The 23,000-nt window shown below is 45.2% G+C and overlaps 1 protein-coding gene across 1 annotated transcript in view; it reads right to left on the bottom strand.

Moving 5' to 3' along the window:
* The window catches only part of RAC2 (Rac family small GTPase 2), an 84,323-nt gene extending 66,542 nt beyond the window's left edge, over positions 1-17,781 (bottom strand). Inside the window, exons 1-2 of the mRNA XM_030210247.1 lie at positions 17,495-17,781; positions 862-933 (exon numbers count right to left, since the gene is read on the bottom strand). Coding sequence (XP_030066107.1) covers positions 862-933; positions 17,495-17,529 — 107 coding nt within the window. The 5' untranslated portion in view covers positions 17,530-17,781. The remainder of the gene's footprint in view (positions 1-861; positions 934-17,494) is intronic.
* Between the last annotated feature and the right edge of the window lie 5,219 nt (positions 17,782-23,000).

Genomic DNA, 23,000 nt, shown 5'->3' on the forward strand with positions numbered 1-23,000 from the left:
CAAAAATTCATGCAGCGCCCCCTCCAAAAATATACTTTTTTAAAATTGTTAGCAAACAGTTAGTGCACAGAAAAGGGAAAAATACCGCAAAAGGCTTTAACCTGTTCTGCGGTATCCCATTTTCCTGCACTAAATGTGTTAAATGCTGATTAGTACAATGGCTCCTGAGGGCCCCTTTTACCAAGCTGCGACAAAAGGGGGCTGGCGCTGGTATAGGTGCGTGTTTTACATGCGTGCCAAGGCCCCCTTTTACTACAGCTGGTAAAAGAGAAGTATCGCTTTCTGACAGGAAATGGCCGGGCAGCAAGTGCCACACTTGCCGCACAGCCATTTTGGGGAGACCCCTTACTGCCACCCATTGAGTTGGCGGTAAGGGCTCCCACGTTAACCTGGCAGTAACTGGGCAGCACGCGGCACTGCCCAATTACCGCCTGATACACTCAGGCACTAAAAAAATAAATAAATTTTTGTAGAGCCAGAAATGACGGCGCGCTAGGGGTGGGAAGTACCACCAGGCTGCTGCGGTAGCCTGGCGGCACTTCCTGTATAGCGAATGGTAAGCCCACATTGGGCTTATCGTCGCTTAGTAAAAAGAGCCCTTAGTGAGCCCTTAGTGTACAGTCATTCTGATAATTCACAGAACGGTCAATATTCAAAGGGACCTTATTCAGTTATATAATTAGGAGTCACTAGTGATTCAGAGTTCTGTTGCCAGGCAAGGAATATTAGCGATCTGGAGACCACGACCAATTTGTAGAGCAATTCACTCATTAGAAAGATAGAAAGCGATGGCGTGAAGTCCCGCTGCTGTATCTAACGCTCCTCTAGCTTTGCTCATTCTCAGTCAGTAGGAATACTTACACAGTGGGGATGTACTCTCCGGGGAAGGCATTGGTGGTGTAACTAATCAGAAGACAGGTTTTACCCACAGCTCTGAAAGACAAATGAGGAAAGTTCAGCATTCTCAGAATTCTATTACACTCTGCTATTTCATCACGAAAGCTGCCTATGCTCCACACAAATAATATTCTAGAAAATTCCCAAAGAGGCCAAGTTAGGAGCTGGCTGTGGTCAGCATTTTGCTGACCTCTCATGGCTTTTTTCCTGGATATTCAATGCCAGGACTTGTCCAGGCACCAGCATTAAATATCCAGGCACGCGAGGCCGGCTAAAACACAATTGGTTAGTTGAGATATTCAGCACGTAACCGGCTAAGATGAACTGCATAAAGATAAGACTATGTTTTATGTGGTCCTATTTATAAGGTTATCTTAGCCAGTTACCCCCTAATTCTAAATCATTAAAAACTAATTAATAAGCTATTTAGTGCCAATAATTGGCAAATTAACAAGCAATTATAGGCACTAATTAGATTTAATTGGCATTTACATGTATAAATTACGCACAACCTGAAAAAGGAAGCGTGGAAAAGGGAGGGTCATGGGCATAACAGGGACATTTCTGAAAATTAATGCATGTTGTTATAGAATAATGGGCAAATGTGCGTAATGTAGGCATGTACATTTGCACCACGTTTCAGTTGGTGCAAATGGCTGCTCCTAAAGTTTAGCATGACTCCTGGGTGTAAGCGCTATTCTATAAACCAAGCCTAACAGTAAGCAAGGCTTATAGAATAGCACTTTTTTCAGCACCAAGCTTTTTGGCTCCATATATAGAATCTAGCTCTTAAGGGCTGAATATTGGCACTTAACCAGCTAAGGGCTGACTCAACCCCCCTCCCCTTTCTGGTTAAGTGCTACCGAATGTGCCTAGTTAGCCCCAGACAAGCCCAGTAGCCGTTTCTGGCCATTTAAATTGTTTTGAATATTTGGGCCTATATCTCTCATAGGGGTCCTTTACAGAGCTGTGGTAGGCTCATTGTGGGCTTACCGCTCTCTCTTCTGGGACTACTACTGGCCCAACGCAGCCACTGGCGGTAGTCCCGCCCTGAGCATGTGTCATTTCCGGGGGAAAAAGAAAACCCCCAGAAAAGGCTTGCATGATAACAATCCGGCGGTAATCGGGCATCAACGCGCACTTTCTGGTTACCACCTGGTTGGTGTGGAGCCCTTATCCTCACCTCAGTGGGTGGCGGTAAGGGCTTCCTGCCGCATTGCCGTGTGGTAAGAGTTCTCTTACCGCATGGCCAAGTGTGTCTGGGGGCTTTTTTACCACTGCGCTAAAAAGGCCCTGGCGCACAGGAAAAACAATCCCCACTGCTAGCGCAGGGCCCTTTTTTCCCGCAGCTTGGGTAAAAGGACCCCATAGTTAGGAGCATGCCGTTGTATCGCTCCATGGTGCGACCGCACCTTGAGCATTGTGTCCAATTCTGGTCGCCGCATCTCAAGAAAGATATAGTGGAATTGGAAAAGGTGCAGCGAAGGGCGACGAAAATGATAGCGGGGATGGGGACGACTTCCCTATGAAGAATAGAAAATAGAGGACAAGGGGGCATACGATGAAACTACAGTGTAGTACATTTAAAACAAATAGGAGAAAAATTTTCTTCACCCAACGCGTAATTAAACTCTGGAATTTGTTGCCGGAGAACGTGGTGAAGGCGGTTAGCTTGGCAGAGTTTAAAAAGGGTTTGGATGGTTTCCTAAAGGACAAGTCCATAGATCGCTACTAAATGGACTTGGGAAAAATCCACAATTTCGGGAATAACATGTATAGAATGTTTGTACGTTTGGGAAGCTGCCAGGTGCCCTTGACCTGGATTGGCCGCTGTCGTGGACAGGATGCTGGGCTTGATGGGCCTTTGGTCTTTTCCCATTATGGCATTACTTATGTACTTATGTACAATATTTGGCTCATTATCACTAATCTAGCACCCAGGAGAAGCTGATGAGGTCTAAAAATGAAAGACAGCAAAGGCAGGTTGGTATCATCTATGCAATAAACAGATACATAACAGGAAAAGCAGAACAGATAGGGGTGTGATCATTCATTTTGTACAGGTGCGTATACATTTGAAGTGCACTCAAATCACTTTTTTTAAATTAAGGCAATTGAGAGCAATAAGATCTCTTTTTTTTTTTTTACTGAACATTTTCGTATGTTGGTTCAGGTTATTGTGCTATCTCAGTTGGATTATTGTAGTGTTTTATACGTTGGACTAAGTTCAAGATTAGTCAAAAGGTTGCAGTTTTTACAAAATACTGCAGCCAAGATGATCTCTGGCTGTTCTTGTTATGATCACGTGACATCTTTGCTAAGAAGTTTACATTGGTTACCAGTTTCTGCACAAATATTTTTAAGACAGCTTGTATCGTATTTAACATACTACAGGGGAATTGTTCCTCTCTTCTTTCACAGCTGATACCCTGCTTTTCGAGTGAATTCCAGTTTTCATTCCACTTTACAGTTGGGATTTCCATCTGTCAAAAAAGTTCACTACAAGAGATTTCACGAAAGTTCTTTTATTTTTCAAGCTAGTAAATTGTGGAATTCTATACCTGGACAAATTCGAGCGGTTTTTGGGTTATTTGCAGTTCTGCAAGGATTGAAGATTTACCTTTTCAATAAGTACTTGAATGAGTAGTCTTAGTAGGACTTTCTTAATTTTATTGTTTTTGAATTTATGTAACTTGCTTAGACTCAGTATTGATATTAGCGGGACACAAATATCTCGAAAACAATAAAATAGAATAGAATATACCTGAGTTAAAGTATGCACAACCAATTTGCACAAACCGAAAAGTTATTGCATGTATTCAGGGTGTAATTTTATTCAAGTGTGCCAATATTTAGGTTCCTGTTTCTATAAAGAAAAGTAAGCACCTACAGTATTTCTATAGAATGGTATTTTCAGATGGACGTCCAACTCAGAATAGGGACATCCAAGTCAGAACATCACAAATGCATGTCCATTTCACATGTATTTTTCAACAGGGTACATCCTGTTCGAAAATACATGAGATGGATGTCCATGTGCTGGAAACATCCAGCATGAACAGCAATTTTGCAAACAGAAATGGCCAAATTATGAATAGGACAAAACAAGGGACAAGGACATCTGTATAGCAGTATAGGAATATCCATCTTATAAAATGACCACAGAGATACCCTTACAGAGCAGAGAGATAGCCTAGTTGTTAGAGCAGTGGGTTGAGATTCAGGGAACCCAGATTCAAATCCCACTTAAGTGTGATTTTTTTTTTGTGAACCCTCTAGGAACAGAAAAACACCTACTGTACCTGAATTTACACCACTTCAATAGTTTTCAGGCTTGCAGGTGTCTTATATATTTAGGTACAATATGTATTTTTCTGTCTCTGAAGGGCTCACAATTAAAAAAAAGAAAGCTGAAGTAGGATTTGAACTGGTATCAATTGATTTACAAAACACTGCATTAACCTCAAGGCTACACCTCAGATTTGCTTGCTGCTTTGTGCAGAATGCCCATAATACCAGAAGCTATCATCCTTTCTGGTTTCACTTTCAAAGGCAGAGGGAAAAAGGCAGGAAACTCTGGGGGGTTAAGGAGGTATTATACCTTAATCCAGCATTTCCCAAACTGTGCGCTGCAGTGCCTAGTGTGCCACAGCAAACTCACAGGGGTGCCACAGGCGGAAATGCAGAATAAGCACACCTGCACATGCATGCCTCCACCATATCCTGGGAGAAGCAGCCGCAGTGAATCCCAGGCTCTACCAGGGCCTCTGAGAGAAGGGGCAAGATTCCCTTGGGCCCGGCCTCTAAGGCAAGGCTTCTGGTTGGCAAGCGGGCACACAGACAGAAGGCTGATTGGTCTCCTGCTTCTGTGTGCCGGGACCTTATAGTGTGTTAATGCGTTAACGCTGCTCTGTCCCTGACCACAGGTCGGGTCCTTCTTTCTGCCTCACCCCACCTCCTATATGAAGTACTTCCTGTTTCCACATAGGTGGGAGGGAATGCGTCAGGAAGGAGGACCTGGCGGCAGAGCAGTGTTATCATGTTAACCTGGGTTCCAGCACACAGGAGCAGCAGACAGACTGAGGGGGCACAGCAGAGGCAGTAAGAGGCACAGGGGATTAAAGGTGCACCCCAGAATACCTTTTTGTGTTAAATTTATTTTCCTATAATGTGTAGTCAGTGTCTTTGAATCTTTGCCCCCCCCCCCCCCTCCTCCAGTGTGTGGATAGTTTAAAATAACTTGAACATGCCATTGATGTGGTGTATCAGGTCCAGGGAAGAAAGATTGCTGGAGGGTGGGGCTGGATTTGGACTTATTGTTTTCATTTTCCAAGTCCAAACTCAAGATGAGTCACATTCAGGCACTGGACAGGGCTGGGTGCCGCCATTTTGCAGTCGGCACCAATGGACGAGGAGGGAGGCCACCTCCCTCCTCAGACTTAAGGTAGGGGGGGTGGGAAGGGTAGCTAGACCACCAGGTGGGGGGGATTCACCCGCAGCCCACTGGGCCACCATGGACATCCGAGGGATGTTGGGGAAGGGTTAGGGAGGCTGGAGACCCACCAGATATCCAGCCCCCCCCCCAAACCTGTTGGGGAGTCAGGGGGACAAGGTCCGTCGGACCTCCAGCCCCCTGTTGCCGAGAGGAGGGGGGTTGGCTTGGCTCGGGGTTCCTTCTGGGACTGCTGAACCTGTGTCGGGGGGGGGGGCGGTTCGGGTTGGGGGGGACCGGCGGTCCGTCGGACCTCCAGCACTTGTATCGCATGGCTTGGGCGGGGGAAGTTGGGGTCTGGTGGTCCCATGGACCTCCAGCCCCTGTGTTTGACAGGTCTGGGCTTTTGACAGCCCAGACCTGTCAAACAAGTGTGGGAGGATTGTGTCTGAGCATGTGCTCAGATACAATCCTCCTGCACATCTACCCCATAACCAGAGAGAATTGCGTGCTTAAATTTGCATGCAATTATCTCTGATCATAGGTGCGGTAAAGCCCTGCACTGTTCCAGTGCTATTTTTAGAGCACTGTTTGGAACAGTGCAGGGCTTTTGATCATCTGCCTATAAGGATGCCTTGAACCGAGAAAGGTTGGGAACCACTGCCTTAATCCCTATGAGTGACAGCTGCTCAATCAGAGCACCTTTCTGAAACCTGGACATGCCTGTACCAGATCTAAATAACGAGGTCATTCCTTTTAGACATGGCTATCCCTTCCCCTTCTGTAATCACTGTTGCACATCTATATTTTGGGCCCTCTCTAGTCCCACTCAAAGCTTACCCAAACCAAGCCCCTTGCTATTTGAACTTTCTGCAGTGTTGTACATCCATATCCTGCCTTTGTAAATATAAGCACCATGGAGGGGCATAATCGAACGCGAACGCCTATCTCCATGGGCATCTATGTGCGAAAATGGGTACGTGAAGAGGAGGGACAGACCTTATTTTCGAAAAAAAATGGACATCTTTGTTTTGTTTCAAAAATACGGTTTGTACAGACCAAATGCCATGGATTTGTTCGTTTCTGAGCTGGGCGTTTGTTTTTTTTTAGCGATAATGGAAACTAAAACCGGCCAGCTCAAAAACGTCCTAATCCGAGCCATTTGGTCATGGGAGGGGCCAGGATTCATAGCACACTGGCCCCCCTGACATCCCAGGACACTAACTGGGCACCCCAGAGGTCAGTGCGGTGGACTTCAGAAACAGCTCCCACATGCATAGCTCCCTTACCACGGCTTCTGAGCCCCCAACCCCCTCCCCCAAAACCCACTACCCACAAATGCATAACACTACCATAGCTCTTAGGGGTGAAGGGGGCACCTACATGTGGGTACAGTGGGTTTTGGAGGCCTTCCATTTACCAGCACAAGTGTTACAGGTAGGGGGGATGGGCCTGGGTCCGCCTGCCTGAAGTGCACTGTGGTACCCACTAAAAGTGCTCCAGGCCTCTAGGACTTGTTGCTGCTATAGAACCTTGGCACACCAGTTGACATCTGAAGACTAATGTCTCCGAAAACGTCCTTTATTGAAATAAGCATGTTTACTCACAGTTAACTGCAGATCAGAGGTTGTGCCCCACTGGCAAAGAGTCTCCCTGGTACTGAGATTAGCAGTAGGTCAGAGCTGGCAGAATGCCGTACAATGCCCACTTTCAGTAACGTGGGTAACACATGAAAGGGAGCTAAAACTGGCTTACAAAAATGACCACTACCTCATGGACTACCGGAAACAAAACACTCTGGCCCAGTAAGCAGAGGGAAAAGCACCATGGAAGTAGAGCCTACCAACTACCAACATCGTGAGCATTTAACACAAGCTAGTGGAATCACGGAGCCCAATACCCTACACCCACCACAATGCATTGCTGATGTGACTCTGCAGTGCGTGTAATAGAAAAGGTGTCACACTCACCCGAGAGCCACATCAGAGCCAGGGAAAGGCTGTCAGAGGATAGAACGGCATTTGAGGCTGGCATACAGGCTGGGAAAAAAAGTTTGTAAAGTGGGGGGTTTTTTTGTGGAAGGGGGTTAATGACCACTGGGGGAGTCAGGGGAGGTGATCCCCGATTCCCTCCGGTGGTCATCTGGTCAGTTGGGGCACTTTTTTGGGACTTGGACCTGAAAAAAAAGGGTCCAAATAAAGCGGACCAAATTCTCGTCAAAAACGCCCTTCTTGTTTCGATTATCAGCTAAAGACGCCCATCTCTCCTCGGCCGATAACCACGCCCCAGTCCCGCTTTCACCACGCCTCCAACACGCCCCTGTCCACTTTGTTCATTCCTGCGACGGAGTGCAGTTGAAGATGACCAAAATCGGCTTTCGATTAAACCGATTTGTTCGCCCACGGGAGAAACAAATCGGTTTCTCCCGTGGGCGAACAAATCGGTTTAATCGAAAGCCGATTTGTTCGCCCACGGGAGAAAGACGCCCATCTCCTGATTTGGGTTGAAATATGGGCATCTTTCTCTTTCGAAAATAAGCTGGATAGTATACTAGTGTAACCAGGAATATACACACATATGTGAATAGATGTACATACTTAATGCCAGCTATAGAATTGGTATAAATATGTGTACCTATGTTCCCCGTGATACACATGTAACTTATGGTATTCTGGAAACTACATGCATAAGTGAAAGTCCAATATTAACTCCACCTACATGCTACCCATGTGTATGTCCACCTATACTCACTATGTAATATACGTGTGCATTTATGGAATAGCATTTAGGCGAAAATTCAACATACATGCATGTGCCAGTATTTTAATGACATGCATGTGTGTGGTGTATCTAACTGTAGGTGCCCATGTTACTGAATCACCCTGATAATATGCACAAAATTAGAGAATGACATGAGGACAAAGTTTGTCCCTGTCCCCGTGGGTTCTGTATCCATTCCCACCCTATCCCCGCAGGCCCTGTCTCTGTCCACGCCCCATCCCCGCAGGTTCTGTCCCAGTCTCCATCCCATCCCCATCCCTGTGGGCTCTGTCCTCATCTGCAAAAGCCTCAAACATATGATTTTACATTTAAATCTTTTTATTAAAGTATAAAAAGGAAAAATATACTGTGCAACTGTTGTTTATAAATCACAAATAGAAAACAATAATAACAATATGCAACTGAAATAACCCTTCTCACCACCACCCTCTACCCTTCCAACCCCAACAATAGCTGACTTCTACTACCCCAAGGAATACTAATCCACCCTGTTAAAATGTCCAGGGGTACAAAATACAACCCGTTCTGTATGCCTTAGCGGGGGAGAAATATGCTCTATGAAACACTGTTATGATTTTTTAAATCTGTGGATGAATAAGTCATCAACAATCTCAGGATTCAGTCTAGATCTCCTGTCTTCCATAGTCCTTCCTGCAATAAAATATGTCCTCTCAGAAGTTGTACTGGTAGCAGGATGTACAGGATCCCCCATGCAAATTTTGCTAGTTGTGGCCAGCATGTTTGCTTGTTTTCCCCCAAAATCTAAATATTGTTGTCTGTATCACTGAAACATAAACAACAGTCCAGTTCATTAACAGGCTTCAAAGTAGAAAATGACATGGGGACAAAGTTTATCCCCATCCCCACGGGCTCTATCCCCATCCCCGTTCTGTCTCCATCCCCGTTACCGCAGGTCTCCGTCCCCATGTTATTGTCTACACAAAATCCATGAATGTATGAAAACATCTTTAAAAAACATCATGCAAATCACAAAACCTTTGTTTAAGACAAAGATTAACTATATTTTGGGGGTTGTGCACATGCCTAACAACAGACTGATAATCTCATGAGGCAGGCCTAGTAATCTTTCAAGACAGACTTTCCATTATCCATATATCTAGCTAATGTAATGTTACAGACTAGTGCTTCCATTGGGAGCAATAATGTTTCACTATAACCTTTTTTCTTATGTTCCTTTTTCTTTTCTACAGACTGCAACATAAGTTCAAAGACACTGAAAAACCACATAAAGGTGTGTTGTTCTGCTTCATAACCATTTGCTGTTTTTTATCTGTAATGTTGAATTTGTTTGCATTTATTTTTAATATATCACATCTGTTTTAATCCTTTACACATTATAGTTATTATATATATGTATATGCATATTTAATTGTTCAGTACCCCCTCTTTTTTCATACATTCATTTATATAAATCTACTTCTTGTGTATATGTATATTATTCATAGCTTATTTATTATTTATTTTATGATTTAGATACATTTCCTATCAATGTACTATATATATATATATATATATATATATATATATATATATATATATATATATATATATAGATAGATAGATAGATAGATAGATAGATATTCGATTTATATCATGCATTGTTTTGATTCTAGACCCGTGAAGCAAGCTCTTAGCTGAAACATGGTGCCGTGTCGGGTCCTCTCAAGAATAAAGTGTTTTATCCTCCAATCGTCCTCCTGTTGTGTTTGTCTAGCAAACCAGTGTGCACTGCTAGTTGTACTAGACAAATCAGTAAAAGACATATTCAATCAAAAAATATCCATGGCAGATATAGAGCTGATTAAAGCAGAGCCAGCTCCAAAGTTATAGATGGTTGGCCATCAGAAATTGATATGTCAGGTACTGTTTTCACAGAGCATCCAAATATATCAACTGTTGCAATCTGCGAGCAAATGTGACAATAAGAGTCCATTTCTTGCAAATAGAAAAACAAAAAACAGAAGAGCTCAGGAATGTGCTAACCACAACCCTTAACAGAGCTGTAACTAGGTATTTTAGTGCCTGGCTGCAGGCCAACAGATATGTGCCATGTCTCCATAACTCTGTACCTCAAATCTCTTTCACTTTTTCATCCTTTCCTCTCCAATCTAGATGGAAGAAGGTAAACTGCACTCAGGGCTGTAGTAGCAAGCTATGTGCGGCCGGCCGGTGCAAGCGAAGCTGAGGAGCCAGAATTGCACCCCATCCACTTGCTTCCTTTGCTGACCTCATGTAAGTGGGCAGGGCAGGAGTTCAATGGGAGCACTTGGGGGTGTGTTGCACAGAGCACCTTTGTGACATATAAGGCTACTGCCTGCATTCTTCCTGGCTTTTATTTGCTACTAAAAATGTTGACTGTGACGGTACAATGGATGCTTGAGTACCCCTAGCACTGAGCTAACTCATTTACTGTATTCAGAAGGGGTAAACTATCTTCAGTTTAGTAGTCCCAATCATTTTGAAAAGTAGGCTCCTATCCACCTTATAATTGAAAGAGAAAAACGCCTAGATTTCGACCCAAATCGGGAGATAGACGTTTATCTCACAAAAACGAATAAATCGGTATAATGGAAAGCCGATTTTGGACGTTTTCAACTGCACTCCATCGCGGAAGCGTACAAAGTTGACGGGGGCGTGTCGGAGGCATGGCGAAGGTGGAACTGGGGCGTGGTTATCGGCCGAGGACAGATGGGTGCCTTTCGCCGATAATGGAAAAAAAGTATGCGTTTGTAGCTAGAATTTAGGGCACTTTTCCTGGACCCTGTTTTTTCACGAATAAGGTCCCAAAAAGTGCCCTAAATGACCAGATTACCCCCAGAGGGAATCGGGGATGACCTCCCCTGACTCCCCCAGTGGTCACTAACCCCCTCTCACCACAAAAAATGATGTTTCACAACTTTTTATTTTCACCCTCAAATGTCATACCCACCTCCCTGGCAGCAGTATGCAGGTCCCTGGAGCAGTTGTTAGGGGGTGCAGTGGACTTCAGGCAGGTGGACCCAGGCCCATCCCTCCCCTACCTGTTACAATTGTGCTGCTTAATGCTTATTAGTCGCCCAACCCCCCAAACCCACTGTACCCACATGTAGGTGCCCCCTTTCACCCCTTAGGGCTATAGTAATTGTGTAGACTTGTGGGCAGTGGGTTTTGAGGGTGATTTGGGGGGCTCAACACACAAGGGAAGGGTAATATGCACCTGGAGCTCTTTTACCTTTTTTTTTGTTTTTGTAAAAGTGCCCCCTAGGATGCCCGGTTGGTGTCCTGGCATGTGAGGGGGACCAGTGCACTACGAATCCTGGCCCCTCCCACAAACAAATGCCTTGGATTTATTCGTTTTTGAGCTGGGCGCTTTCATTTTCCATTATCACTGAAAAACAAAAACGTCAAGCTCACAAATTGTCGAATAAAACATGGACGTCTATTTTTTTCGAAAATACGGTTCGGTCCGCCCCTTCACGGACCCGTTCTCGGAGATAAACGCCCATGGAGATAGACGTTTTTGTTCAATTATGCCCCTTCACGTCTATCACCAGTTCACAGTTGCATTTCAGTCAATTTTCTGCCCCCATGGCCAATCCTAGTTACAGCTCTGCCCCTCATGAATCTGGTTTGATTTGTTCTTGAAGAATAGGGAGATTCTAAAGGACTGTAGGAGAAAGATGGGACAGATCCCACAGGGACGGGGTGGGGATGGGGCCAGACCCCACTGAGATGGGGACAAACTTTGTCCCCGTATCATTCTCTAATTTGAAATCTGTTAATGAAGTGGGCTGTTATTTATGTTTGAGTGATGCAGACAACGGTATTTTGATTTTTTGGAAAAACAAGCAAACTTGCTGGCCACAACCATCAAAATTTGCATGGGGGATCCTGTACATCCCGCTACTAACACATCTTCTAAGAAGACGTCTTCTATTGCAGGAAGGACTGTAGAAGACAGGAGAGCTAGACTGAATCCTGAGATTGTTGATGACTTCTTAGTCATCCACAGATTAAAAAATCATAACAGTTTCATAATCATAGGGAATACAGACCGGTTTGCGCCCCTGGACATTTTAACAGGGTGGATTAGGATTCCTTGGGGTAGTAGAAATCAGCTATTGTTGGGGTTGGAAGGGTAGAGGGTGGTGGTGAGGAGGGTTATTATAGCTGCTCGCTGTTATTGTTGTTTTCTATTTGTAATTTATACACAACAGTTGCACAGCATATTGTTCCTTTTTATACTTTAATAAAAATATCAAACATATAAATGGTAAGTGACCAACTCACCTGCAAATGCGCAGTAGAGTCGGAACGCTGAGAGTGCAGAAGTCCAAGCCCCGCCTCCACCAGCAGTACAGCCCAATAGGGAGGAGGGCTTGGACATGGGCATGGAAATCTGAGGAGGAGGGAGCAGGGAGGGAAGGAGAGGGCGGAACTGAGGGAAACAGACACAGCGATGGAGAACTGACGACACGACGATGGCGGAAAGAGGGGGATGACGCCGGGGAGGGTCAAAGGCGGTGGCGGCGGCAGTGCCAGGACGGCAGGGCACAGGAGGTCACAATCGCAGTGGATGGGAGCCCGAGGATGGAGGGTAGGGGAGAGAACAGTTGATGGACACGGGTGGATGGAGCAGATGGGAGGGGGGAGAGGAGGGTTGCTGGACTTGGGGAGAGGGCAGGGGAGAAAGCAGGGTTGGTAGACGGGGGGGGGGGGGGGGAGGAGGCCATAGGAAAACAAAAAACTAGCCCGTTGTTACGGGCTTAACGGCTAGTTTAAATATAAAATCATAATTGTACGAGGCTTCTGCAGATGAGGACAGAGCCCATGGGGACGGGGCGAGGATGGGGACAGAACCTGCAGGGACGGAGCAGGGACAGAGATGCCTGTGGGGATGGGGCGGGGACGGAGACAGAATCTGCGGGGATGGGGTGGGGATGGAGACAGAACCCACGGGGACAGGGAAGAAACTTTGTCCCCTTGTCATTCTCTACTATAGACAAAACAGGTTCTCAAAGACAACATTTTATTATATAAATGATTAGTGTGATAGTAAAATGATGGCTCAAGGAGATGCCCTTATTTGGCAGCTTAAACCTTAGCAGTAGTATTGTGAGACAACCACTAGGGTTGAGCCAGCACTGTTTTGAACCTGGCATCCAATGGGGGAGGAATAATGGAGGAGTACTCCTGCCCTAGGTGTTTGACACCAGGGGAATCCCTGATAGGTCCTGGGGGCAGGGCGAGTGAGGTCTACACAGAGTCCTGGGGAGGGGGGATCTTGTTGGGCAGGGGGGGGGTGCCATGGTGGAATGCTTTCCTTTGGGTTAGTCTAAAGACATCTGCTTCTCTCCCTTTCAAAACCTTCTCTGCCCTTTCTGGTGCCCCACCCCCACCCTCACACAAACTGAACTTTAAAAAAAATATAATTATCTGAGCTGCAGAGGATCCCCAAGCCTCGCCAGCTAAAGTTCTCCTCCCATGCCCAGAACTCTGCAGCTCAGCTGTGTAGTTGGCAACAGCTCCATGAGTTACTGACACTGGTGCCTGTGTATGTTTCAGTTTTCAGGGCATGAACAGTTTTTGGCACATGCGTGAAAACTGAGAATGCACAGGTACTAGTGTTGGCAACTCATAGAGCTGCCACCAAGTACAGAACTGGGCTGCTGAGGTCTGGGAGACTTCAGACAAGAATTCAGCAGGATCATGGCCAACTACCAGAAGGGAATACTGTTCCTGGGTGGGTCTGAGCCCACAGTGGGTGGGCTCCTGCCAGAGGCGTAGCCAGACACCCAATTTTGGGTGGGCCTGGGCCCAAGATTGGTGGGCAGAAGAAGTCCGCCTTGTTCCACAAGTGATTTGGTCTCTCTCTCTCTTGCCTGCATGCTATATGGTCTCTCAAATATCCCCCCCCCCCCCCCGACCAAACACACATACCTTTTAAATAGATTTTCACTGTCAGCGAGCAGCAACTAGTACATGCTGCTCATGTTGGCCCCACAGCCTTCCCTCTGATGCAACTTCCTTTTTCCACATAGGCGGGAATACATCAGAAGAAAGGCTGTGGGGTCAGTGCAAGCAGTATGTATTAGTCACTGCTCACTGCAGATGAAGATCTGTTATTTACAAGGTATGCAGGAGGGACAGTTCTTAGGAGTTTTTGGCTGGTGGGGCTTGGGGATCCCTGCCAGCCACATCATAGGTATGCTGTTACTGGGTGGGCCTGGGCCCACCCTTGGCTACGCCACTGGCTCCTGCACATCTGGGCCCACCGATGACTTCGCCACTGCTAAGAAGGTGTCTTCTGGGGTGATGGTGGTTGTGGAAGGGGTCTTTTCTAGGGGGAGGGGGTAGATTCATGTGACACTTCCTCTAGCACCAGGCCCTTTAAGATATCCTTTGGAGCATCAGCTGCGCATTAGCAGGCCAGTGCTCCTGAGGACAAGAAAAAAAAACACCTTGTAAGACTGACCACAAGCTTTCGATAAGGGGTGAGATTCTACAAGGAGTCAGGCTTCTATGGCCTGCAACTGGAACATATATCTAGCAGTGCAGACCGAAATAACTGGGCTGACTACCTGGTGTCATGTACTGTGTTGCTACTGTATGTATGGAAAATGGTTTGTTTGGGGGCAAGAAATTTTGAAATTTTCAGATCTAGCCTGGTCAGTAATTTGAGATGTAACATGCCCTAGTTCATCTTGCTTTCTTAATTTTTTAATGTGGCTGGGCATAGAGCACGTTTTCTGTTTCAAAAAGACATGAACTTAATATATTGAAGGACAAAATCTTTCCTGAGCTGTAACCATCATTATTTTCTTGGCAGAGTAACTGCAAGATAGACTGAGACTGTGAATTTGAGTGACCTTTATCATAGCAGTGTACTGCCAATCAATGTTGTTTATCCATTTATTTGTGACTGATATACAGCATGAGGTCTATCTTGGCAGTTTACACTGGTCTTAGGCCCAAACACAATGGTATATATATGCTATTGACCATGTGACTTTGTGTTGCCATTAAATCGTGAAATTACAATTAGCTTTTTAATGGGTTACTCCTTTTTATGACTCATAAAAATCACTTCTGACATTTTACTGCTCTCAAACTGGGATTTTATGGTGAGTGTTTGATAACAGATCTCCATTGTGCCAGCCACATTTTAAATTCAGCTCAAATAGATGCACCTTGGAAACCACACAACTGTACAAGCTATGCATGTGCAGGGCTTTCCTGTTATTTTGGTTTTCATTTCTTTGTAGGATTTTTCCATTGGGGAGGGGGGAGTGGGCCTTACAGTTTTCCAATATTTTAGTGTTTGCTATTGGCAGTATATACTAAAACCTGGTTGCCCAGCCTGCATTCTCCTTCCTATTGACTAAACTTATCCTTTGTGAATGCTCTACAGGTTTGTTTTCTACATATCCCATTGATTTAGTGCCACCCCTTTTATTTTAACTTATTCTAAGGATCCAAAAAGGATCACCAATGAGGAATGTGGCGCTGGCAAAGTAAGAGCAACTGTTCCCTTTTGGATCCCAGGGATGGGGTAAGATTAAGGGAGACATAAATGGGGGAAGGGATGTGATCCTTTCATCCAACATTCCCTGGTAGTCCAGTAATGACACCCATATACAGCTCTTCCAATAAACCTCACTCTTAAACTGCAGCACCCCCTACTTTTCTAGTAGAGACCCTTCCTTTCCTCACCTCCTCCCAGCTGTCAGTGCATCTCAGCTGTGATGTACAGCAGAGCCCCCCCCCCCCCAACCACACATACACATACATACTTTAAAAGACCACTTAACCAAAGATGAAAGATTTCTGACTCCCCCTCCCCCCTGCTGTCTTTCATTGCCCTGGAATATATAGCTTTTACATGTCCCTGGGATTGACAGATGTCCCTTCAAAGTGGTATCTGTGCTCTCTAGTTTTGTTTTGTTTTTTTATTTCTCCATTTTGCTTCTAGGACTTTGCAGTTAGTTTGATATTTACTGTGCAGACTTCCTCATGTGATCTAAAACAGGAAGTTCTTACACAGTGCAGACAAGACAAGCCCAAAAAACAGTTCATCTGTGGCATATGAAAAAGATCTGTATGACTGACTCTCTCCTGGTACTAGCATTAACCCATTCAGTGCTTCTGCAGGACTATTTGGTGTTGTTAAGAAGTTCACTGTTACTGCTGTGAAAAAGGCTGAAAAGTCTCATTCACTGCTGCATAGAATTCTAAATTACTGGAGCCAGACAGACCCAACTAGCACTGTAAAACCTGCTACTTTTTTTTTTCCTGTGAAGATGCTCTTGAATATTCCAGAAATAGAAAGGCAGAACCCTCGCTCTCCCAGGTTCACAAACATACCCTCACAGATTAAACCTGATGGGTGTCACATTTGCATTCCCTCTGGATGTTACTTTTTGCTGTACAGGCCATCTGTGATAGGGACCTGCATTGTATGATTGAAAAAGCATTTACAACGAAGTTCATTTTTTATTTCCTTTTTTGGTTTAAATGAATGCTATTTGGAAATAGCACAAGCTAAAGCCGGAAATGAAGTGAAGAAAAAAAAAAATTCCACCCCCCCCCCCAAAAAAAAAAAAAAATAATAAATAAAAGCCACTTGGAAAACTCTCTAAAACAAAATGAAAAATAAATGACATTCACACCCTGACTTGTGACAGAATGGTGACCTGTTCGGATTGTATGAAGCAGGCGACTCAGTACAGATTTTTTTCAATTCCTCTATTGCTGTGTTTCACAGTGAGAATCTCCTTGGAATGAAAAATTCCAGTCAGACTCCTCTGCTCCTTATGATCTACAGTTTAGGAACGTCCAAAAAAGAACTGGTTCATTTTTGAGTCATTTTTGTGCTTTTCTCTGATTTTTGGATTTTTTTTTTCCAGTTTGTTTCCACATTTGTTATTAACACACATTAATCAACTTAATGACATATCCCATGTTCTTGCATGTTGGTTAACATGTGTTACATAGATTTAGCACACACTTGATTTTTTTAAGTTATCAATGAACTGAATGTACATCTATAGCAGTTAGGTTGTCACTTTACTCTGTGAGCAGTGACAGTGCTGGGATATTCAGAAAGGGTGAGTCCCAGCCATCCTACACAAGATCTTTCATACTTACTGCCCTCCAACCCTTCCCGTCCTCAAACTCTTTAGTGTCGTTCTGCATCACCTTAGCACTTCCTGTACCCCCACCACCTCTTAGCTTGCTACAGAATCTCAACACATATTACACTGCAACAAGCCACTGTGTGAGCAAGAGAGGCCAGGAGGCCTTTTTGGGAAGTTCCAAAAGAGAAAAAAAAAAACCCTAAATATACACAGATCAAACATTTAAAAATAGGGAAGTGATACCTACCCGTCTCCCACCACCACACATTTGATGGCCTGCATCGTTATGGGGAGTCGAGCGACAGCGGATGAGAGAACTGACTGTATCTGGCACTACTGGGTCCTCAATGCAGAAAAATGTGAAAACAATGAGAAGTAAAGTAAAAAAAAAGGAGAAGGTTTCGAACGAAGGTGATGGGATTGGCAAGAGGAAGAGGAACAACTGGTGTTACTCAACTCTGAAAGTTGACAAAAGAATCCTGTAATGAAAGACCAATTGAAGTGCTGGAGAGGTTGTGTGGAGGTACTGCAGCTCATCTGATTCTCCTTCTTCTGAGGCACGCCTCCTTCTTCAGGCCTGATATCTCAGTGTTTCTTTACTTCCTCCTTACTGGCTGTGAACTCTAAGCAGGGCACCATTAGCAGCTGCTTCCTCCTGATCGGTACCCAAAAGGAGGAGGGGGAAGGAGGGAGGATTAATACAAGGCCTAATTCAAGTTTGTTTGAAAAATAAAAGTCAACAGGAATGTTATCAGTCATACTGAGTTACAATATACCTTGAAAAATGGAGGCGGTGGGTTGTGGAATGATGCAGAGGAAAACACACCCAAATTTCAAATGGCCCCACAGAGATAGCAAACAGAGAAGGTAGAAGAAATATGTATATAGCAGGAAATTGTAGCAGCGGCCCCTCCTCTTCAAAATATGTCAAAAGAATCATTTGATGGACATAGGGGGTAATTCTATGTGGATGCCTCCTTTTAGTTTCCCCAATGCTGCATAGTGAATGCCTATTCAATAACAGTGTCTGGCTGCCCAGATTCTGTTACAGAATGCTAGTGCACAGTGCCATAACCCGGGTACAGGCAGCAGTGCCGTAGCGAGGGTGCCTGACACACGGGGCGGGTCGCCGCTGCGCACCCCCCCGGGTGCAGGGCACGGCGCCCCCCCCCCTCAGGAGTGCACCCCCCCCCCGAAACGCACCCTACCTTGCAGCGGGGGGCAGGCGGGAGGGCCGATCCGCCCCCAGTGCACGTCACTGGGAGCTGCGTCGGCTCTGCTGCTTCCCTGCTTTCTCTGCCCCGGAACAGGAAGTAACCTGTTCCGGGGCAGAAAGAGCAGAGGACCAGCGAGCCAACACCCCCCTCCCCCAGCGCGTGCACCCGGGGCGGACCGCCCCACCGTCCCCCCTTCCTACGCCACTGGCAGGCAGCAAGGAGGTGCACTGAGCAGGCTCTGCCGGTTCCCTGCGCATGTGACATCAATTTCCTGTTCCGGGGCGGGGGACAGGCAGAGCTGACAGCGGCGTGACTGTTCAGTGCACTCCTTGCTCGGAAGAGGGAGTACATAAGTACATAAGTACATAAGTAGTGCCATACTGGGAAAGACCAAAGGTCCATCTAGCCCAGCATCCTGTCACCGACAGTGGCCAATCCAGGTCAAGGGCACCTGGCACGCTCCCCAAACGTAAAAACATTCCAGACAAGTTATACCTAAAAATGAGGAATTTTTCCAGTCCATTTAATAGCGGTCTATGGACTTGTCTTTTAGGAATCTATCTAACCCCTTTTTAAACTCCGTCAAGCTAACCGCCCGTACCACGTTCTCCGGCAATGAATTCCAGAGTCTAATTACACGTTGGGTGAAGAAAAATTTTCTCCGATTCGTTTTAAATTTACCACACTGTAGCTTCAACTCATGCCCTCTAGTCCTAGTATTTTTGGATAGCGTGAACAGTCGCTTCACATCCACCCGATCCATTCCACTCATTATTTTATACACTTCTATCATATCTCCCCTCAGCCGTCTCTTCTCCAAGCTGAAAAGCCCTAGCCTTCTCAGCCTCTCTTCATAGGAAAGTCGTCCCATCCCCACTATCATTTTCGTCGCCCTTCGCTGTACCTTTTCCAATTCTACTATATCTTTTTTGAGATACGGAGACCAGTACTGAACACAATACTCCAGGTGCGGTCGCACCATGGAGCGATACAACGGCATTATAACATCCGCACACCTGGACTCCATACCCTTCTTAATAACACCCAACATTCTATTCGCTTTCCTAGCCGCAGCAGCACACTGAGCAGAAGGTTTCAGCGTATCATCGACGACGACACCCAGATCCCTTTCTTGATCCGTAACTCCTAACGCGGAACCTTGCAAGACGTAGCTATAATTCGGGTTCCTCTTACCCACATGCATCACTTTGCACTTGTCAACATTGAACTTCATCTGCCACTTGCACGCCCATTCTCCCAGTCTCGCAAGGTCCTCCTGTAATCGTTCACATTCCTCCTGCGACTTGACGACCCTGAATAATTTTGTGTCATCGGCGAATTTAATTACCTCACTAGTTATTCCCATCTCTAGGTCATTTATAAATACATTAAAAAGCAACGGACCCAGCACAGACCCCTGCGGGACCCCACTAACTACCCTCCTCCACTGAGAATACTGGCCACGCAATCCTACTCTCTGCTTCCTATCTTTCAACCAGTTCTTAATCCATAATAATACCCTACCTCCGATTCCATGACTCTGCAATTTCTTCAGGAGTCTTTCGTGCGGCACTTTGTCAAACGCCTTCTGAAAATCCAGATATACAATATCAACCGGCTCCCCATTGTCCACATGTTTGCTTACCCCCTCAAAAAAATGCATTAGATTGGTGAGGCAAGACTTCCCTTCACTAAATCCGTGCTGACTTTGTCTCATCAGTCCATGTTTTTGTATATGCTCTGCAATTTTATTCTTAATAATAGCCTCCACCATCTTGCCCGGCACCGACGTCAGACTCACCGGTCTATAATTTCCCGGATCTCCTCTGGAACCTTTCTTAAAAATCGGAGTAACATTGGCTACCCTCCAGTCTTCCGGTATTACACTCGATTTTAGGGACAGATTGCATATTTCTAACAGTAGCTCCGCAAGTTCATTTTTTAGTTCTATTAATACTCTGGGATGAATACCATCAGGTCCCGGTGATTTACTACTCTTCAGCTTGCTGAACTGACCCATTACATCCTCCAAGGTTACAGAGAATTTGTTTAGTTTCTCCGACTCCCCCGCTTCAAATATTCTTTCCGGCACCGGTGTCCCCCCCAAATCCTCCTCGGTGAAGACCGAAGCAAAGAATTCATTTAATTTCTCCGCTACGGCTTTGTCCTCCTTGATCGCCCCTTTAACACCATTTTCGTCCAGCGGCCCAACCGACTCTTTGGCCGGTTTCCTGCTTTTAATGTATCTAAAAAAGTTTTTACTATGTATTTTTGCTTCCAACGCTAATTTCTTCTCAAAGTCCTTTTTTGCCCTCCTTATCTCCGCTTTGCATTTGGCTTGGCATTCCTTATGATCTATCCTGTTACTTTCAGTTGGTTCTCTTCTCCACTTTTAAAAGGATTGTTTTTTGGCTCTAATGATTTCCTTTATCTTACTGTTTAGCCACGCCGGCTGACGTTTAGTCTTTTTTCCCTTTTTTCTAATACGTGGAATATATTTGTCCTGAACCTCCAGGATGGTGTTTTTAAACAGCATCCACGCCTGATGCAAGTTTTTTACTCTGCGAGCTGCTCCTTTCAGTCTTTTTTTCACCATTTTTCTCATTTTGTCGTAATCACCCTTTCTATAGTTAAACGCTAGCGTACTTGATTTCCTAGTTTCACTTCCTTCAATGCCAATATCAAAACCGATCATATTATGATCACTGTTATCAAGCGGCCCTCGTATCGTTACCCCCTGCACTAGATCATGAGCACCACTAAGGACTAAGTCTAGTATTTTTCCTTCTCTTGTCGGCTCCTGAACTAGCTGTTCCATGAAGCTGTCCTTGATTTCATCAAGAAATCTTATGTCCCTTGCGTGTACAGATGTTACATTACCCCAGTCTATTTGCGGGTAATTGAAATCCCCCATTATTATTGTGTTGCCCAGTTTGTTTGCGTCCCTGATTTCCTTTAACATTTCCGCATCCGTCTGTTCGTCCTGGCCAGGCGGACGGTAGTACACTCCTATCACTATCCTTTTCCCCTTTGCACATGGAATTTCAATCCACAGTGATTCCAAGGAGTGTTTTGCTTCCTGCAGAATTTTCAATCTATTTGATTCAAGGCTCTCGTTAATATACAATGCTACCCCTCCACCAATCCGATTCACCCTATCACTACGATATAATTTGTACCCCGGTATGACAGTGTCCCACTGGTTATCCTCCTTCCACCAGGTCTCAGAGATGCCTATTATATCTAATTTTTCATTTAGTGCAATATATTCTAACTCACCCAGGTGAGGTGATGCACCTGGAGGAGGGGGTGCTCCGCCCTGGATGGCAACCGAGGTAGGTACGCCACTGCTAGTGCACCCCAGTATAGGGATGCCTAAAAACTAGGTGCCTGCAAATACCCCAGCCACAGACATGTCTGTGAACACCAAAATATGGTAAAGGTGCATGTAAGAGACAGTATTCTGTAAGCAGTGTACATGTGTCAGCACTGCCTATGCTCCACACAGATGAACAACCCCTTGCATTTACACACTATCTCTTTCACATAGTAACATAGTAAATGATGGCACATAAAGATCCGTATGGGCCATCCAGTCTGCCTAACAGTTACACTCATTATCAATTCATGATTGAATCATCTTGGGTAAAGTGGTAGGGTAGCTATGTTAGTCCACTTTTAAAGGTAATAAATAGAAATAAAACAAAACAAAGAAAAGAAAATAAGATGACACCTTTTTTATTAGACTAACTAAATACATTTTTTGATGAGCTTTCAAAGGTCATCCTTCTTCAGGACAGAAATTCAGAAAAAATTTTCTGAATTTTTGATCTGATAAAAAAAGGTATCATCTTATTTTCTTTTCTTTGTTTTGTTTTGTTTTATTTCTATTTCTTATGATTGAACCAAAAATTCAACTGTATTAACAACATTTTACATGCTAAGTTCCACTTTGGATGTCTTCCCCTCCCCCACTGAGATATACAGCACCTGCATTCATAGCACCCGGAGAGAGCACCCCCCTCCTCCAGGCACATCACCCTGTCCCATCTCCAGTCTGTTAGCCCCTGTGTTACCTTGGAGGAGAACATCACCCTGGTGATGTAGGAAGTACTCCTGTAGCCAGGACCTGCCCACCAGGGATGTACTATCCTCTCGCACCAAGTGCTGACCGGGAGAAAAAGGTTAGGACAGCTGTTGTAGTTGGTGATTCGATCATTAGGCATATAGATAGCTGGGTGGCTGGTGGACGTGAGGATCGCCTGGTGACTTGCCTGCCTGGTGCGAAGGTGGCGGACCTCATGCGTCACCTAGTTAGGATTTTAGATAGTGCTGGGGAGGAGCCGGCTGTCTTGGTACATGTGGGTACCAATGACATAGGAAAATGTGGGAGAGAGGTTCTGGAAGCCAAATGTAGGCTCTTAGGTAGAAAGCTCAAATCCAGATCCTCTAGGGTAGCATTTTCTGAAATGCTACCCGTTCCACGCGCAGGGCCCAAGAGACAGGCAGAGCTCCGGAGTCTCAATGCGTGGATTA

The sequence above is a fragment of the Microcaecilia unicolor genome, chromosome 1, assembly GCF_901765095.1.
Source record: "Microcaecilia unicolor chromosome 1, aMicUni1.1, whole genome shotgun sequence".
In the NCBI taxonomy this organism is placed as follows: domain Eukaryota; kingdom Metazoa; phylum Chordata; class Amphibia; order Gymnophiona; family Siphonopidae; genus Microcaecilia; species Microcaecilia unicolor.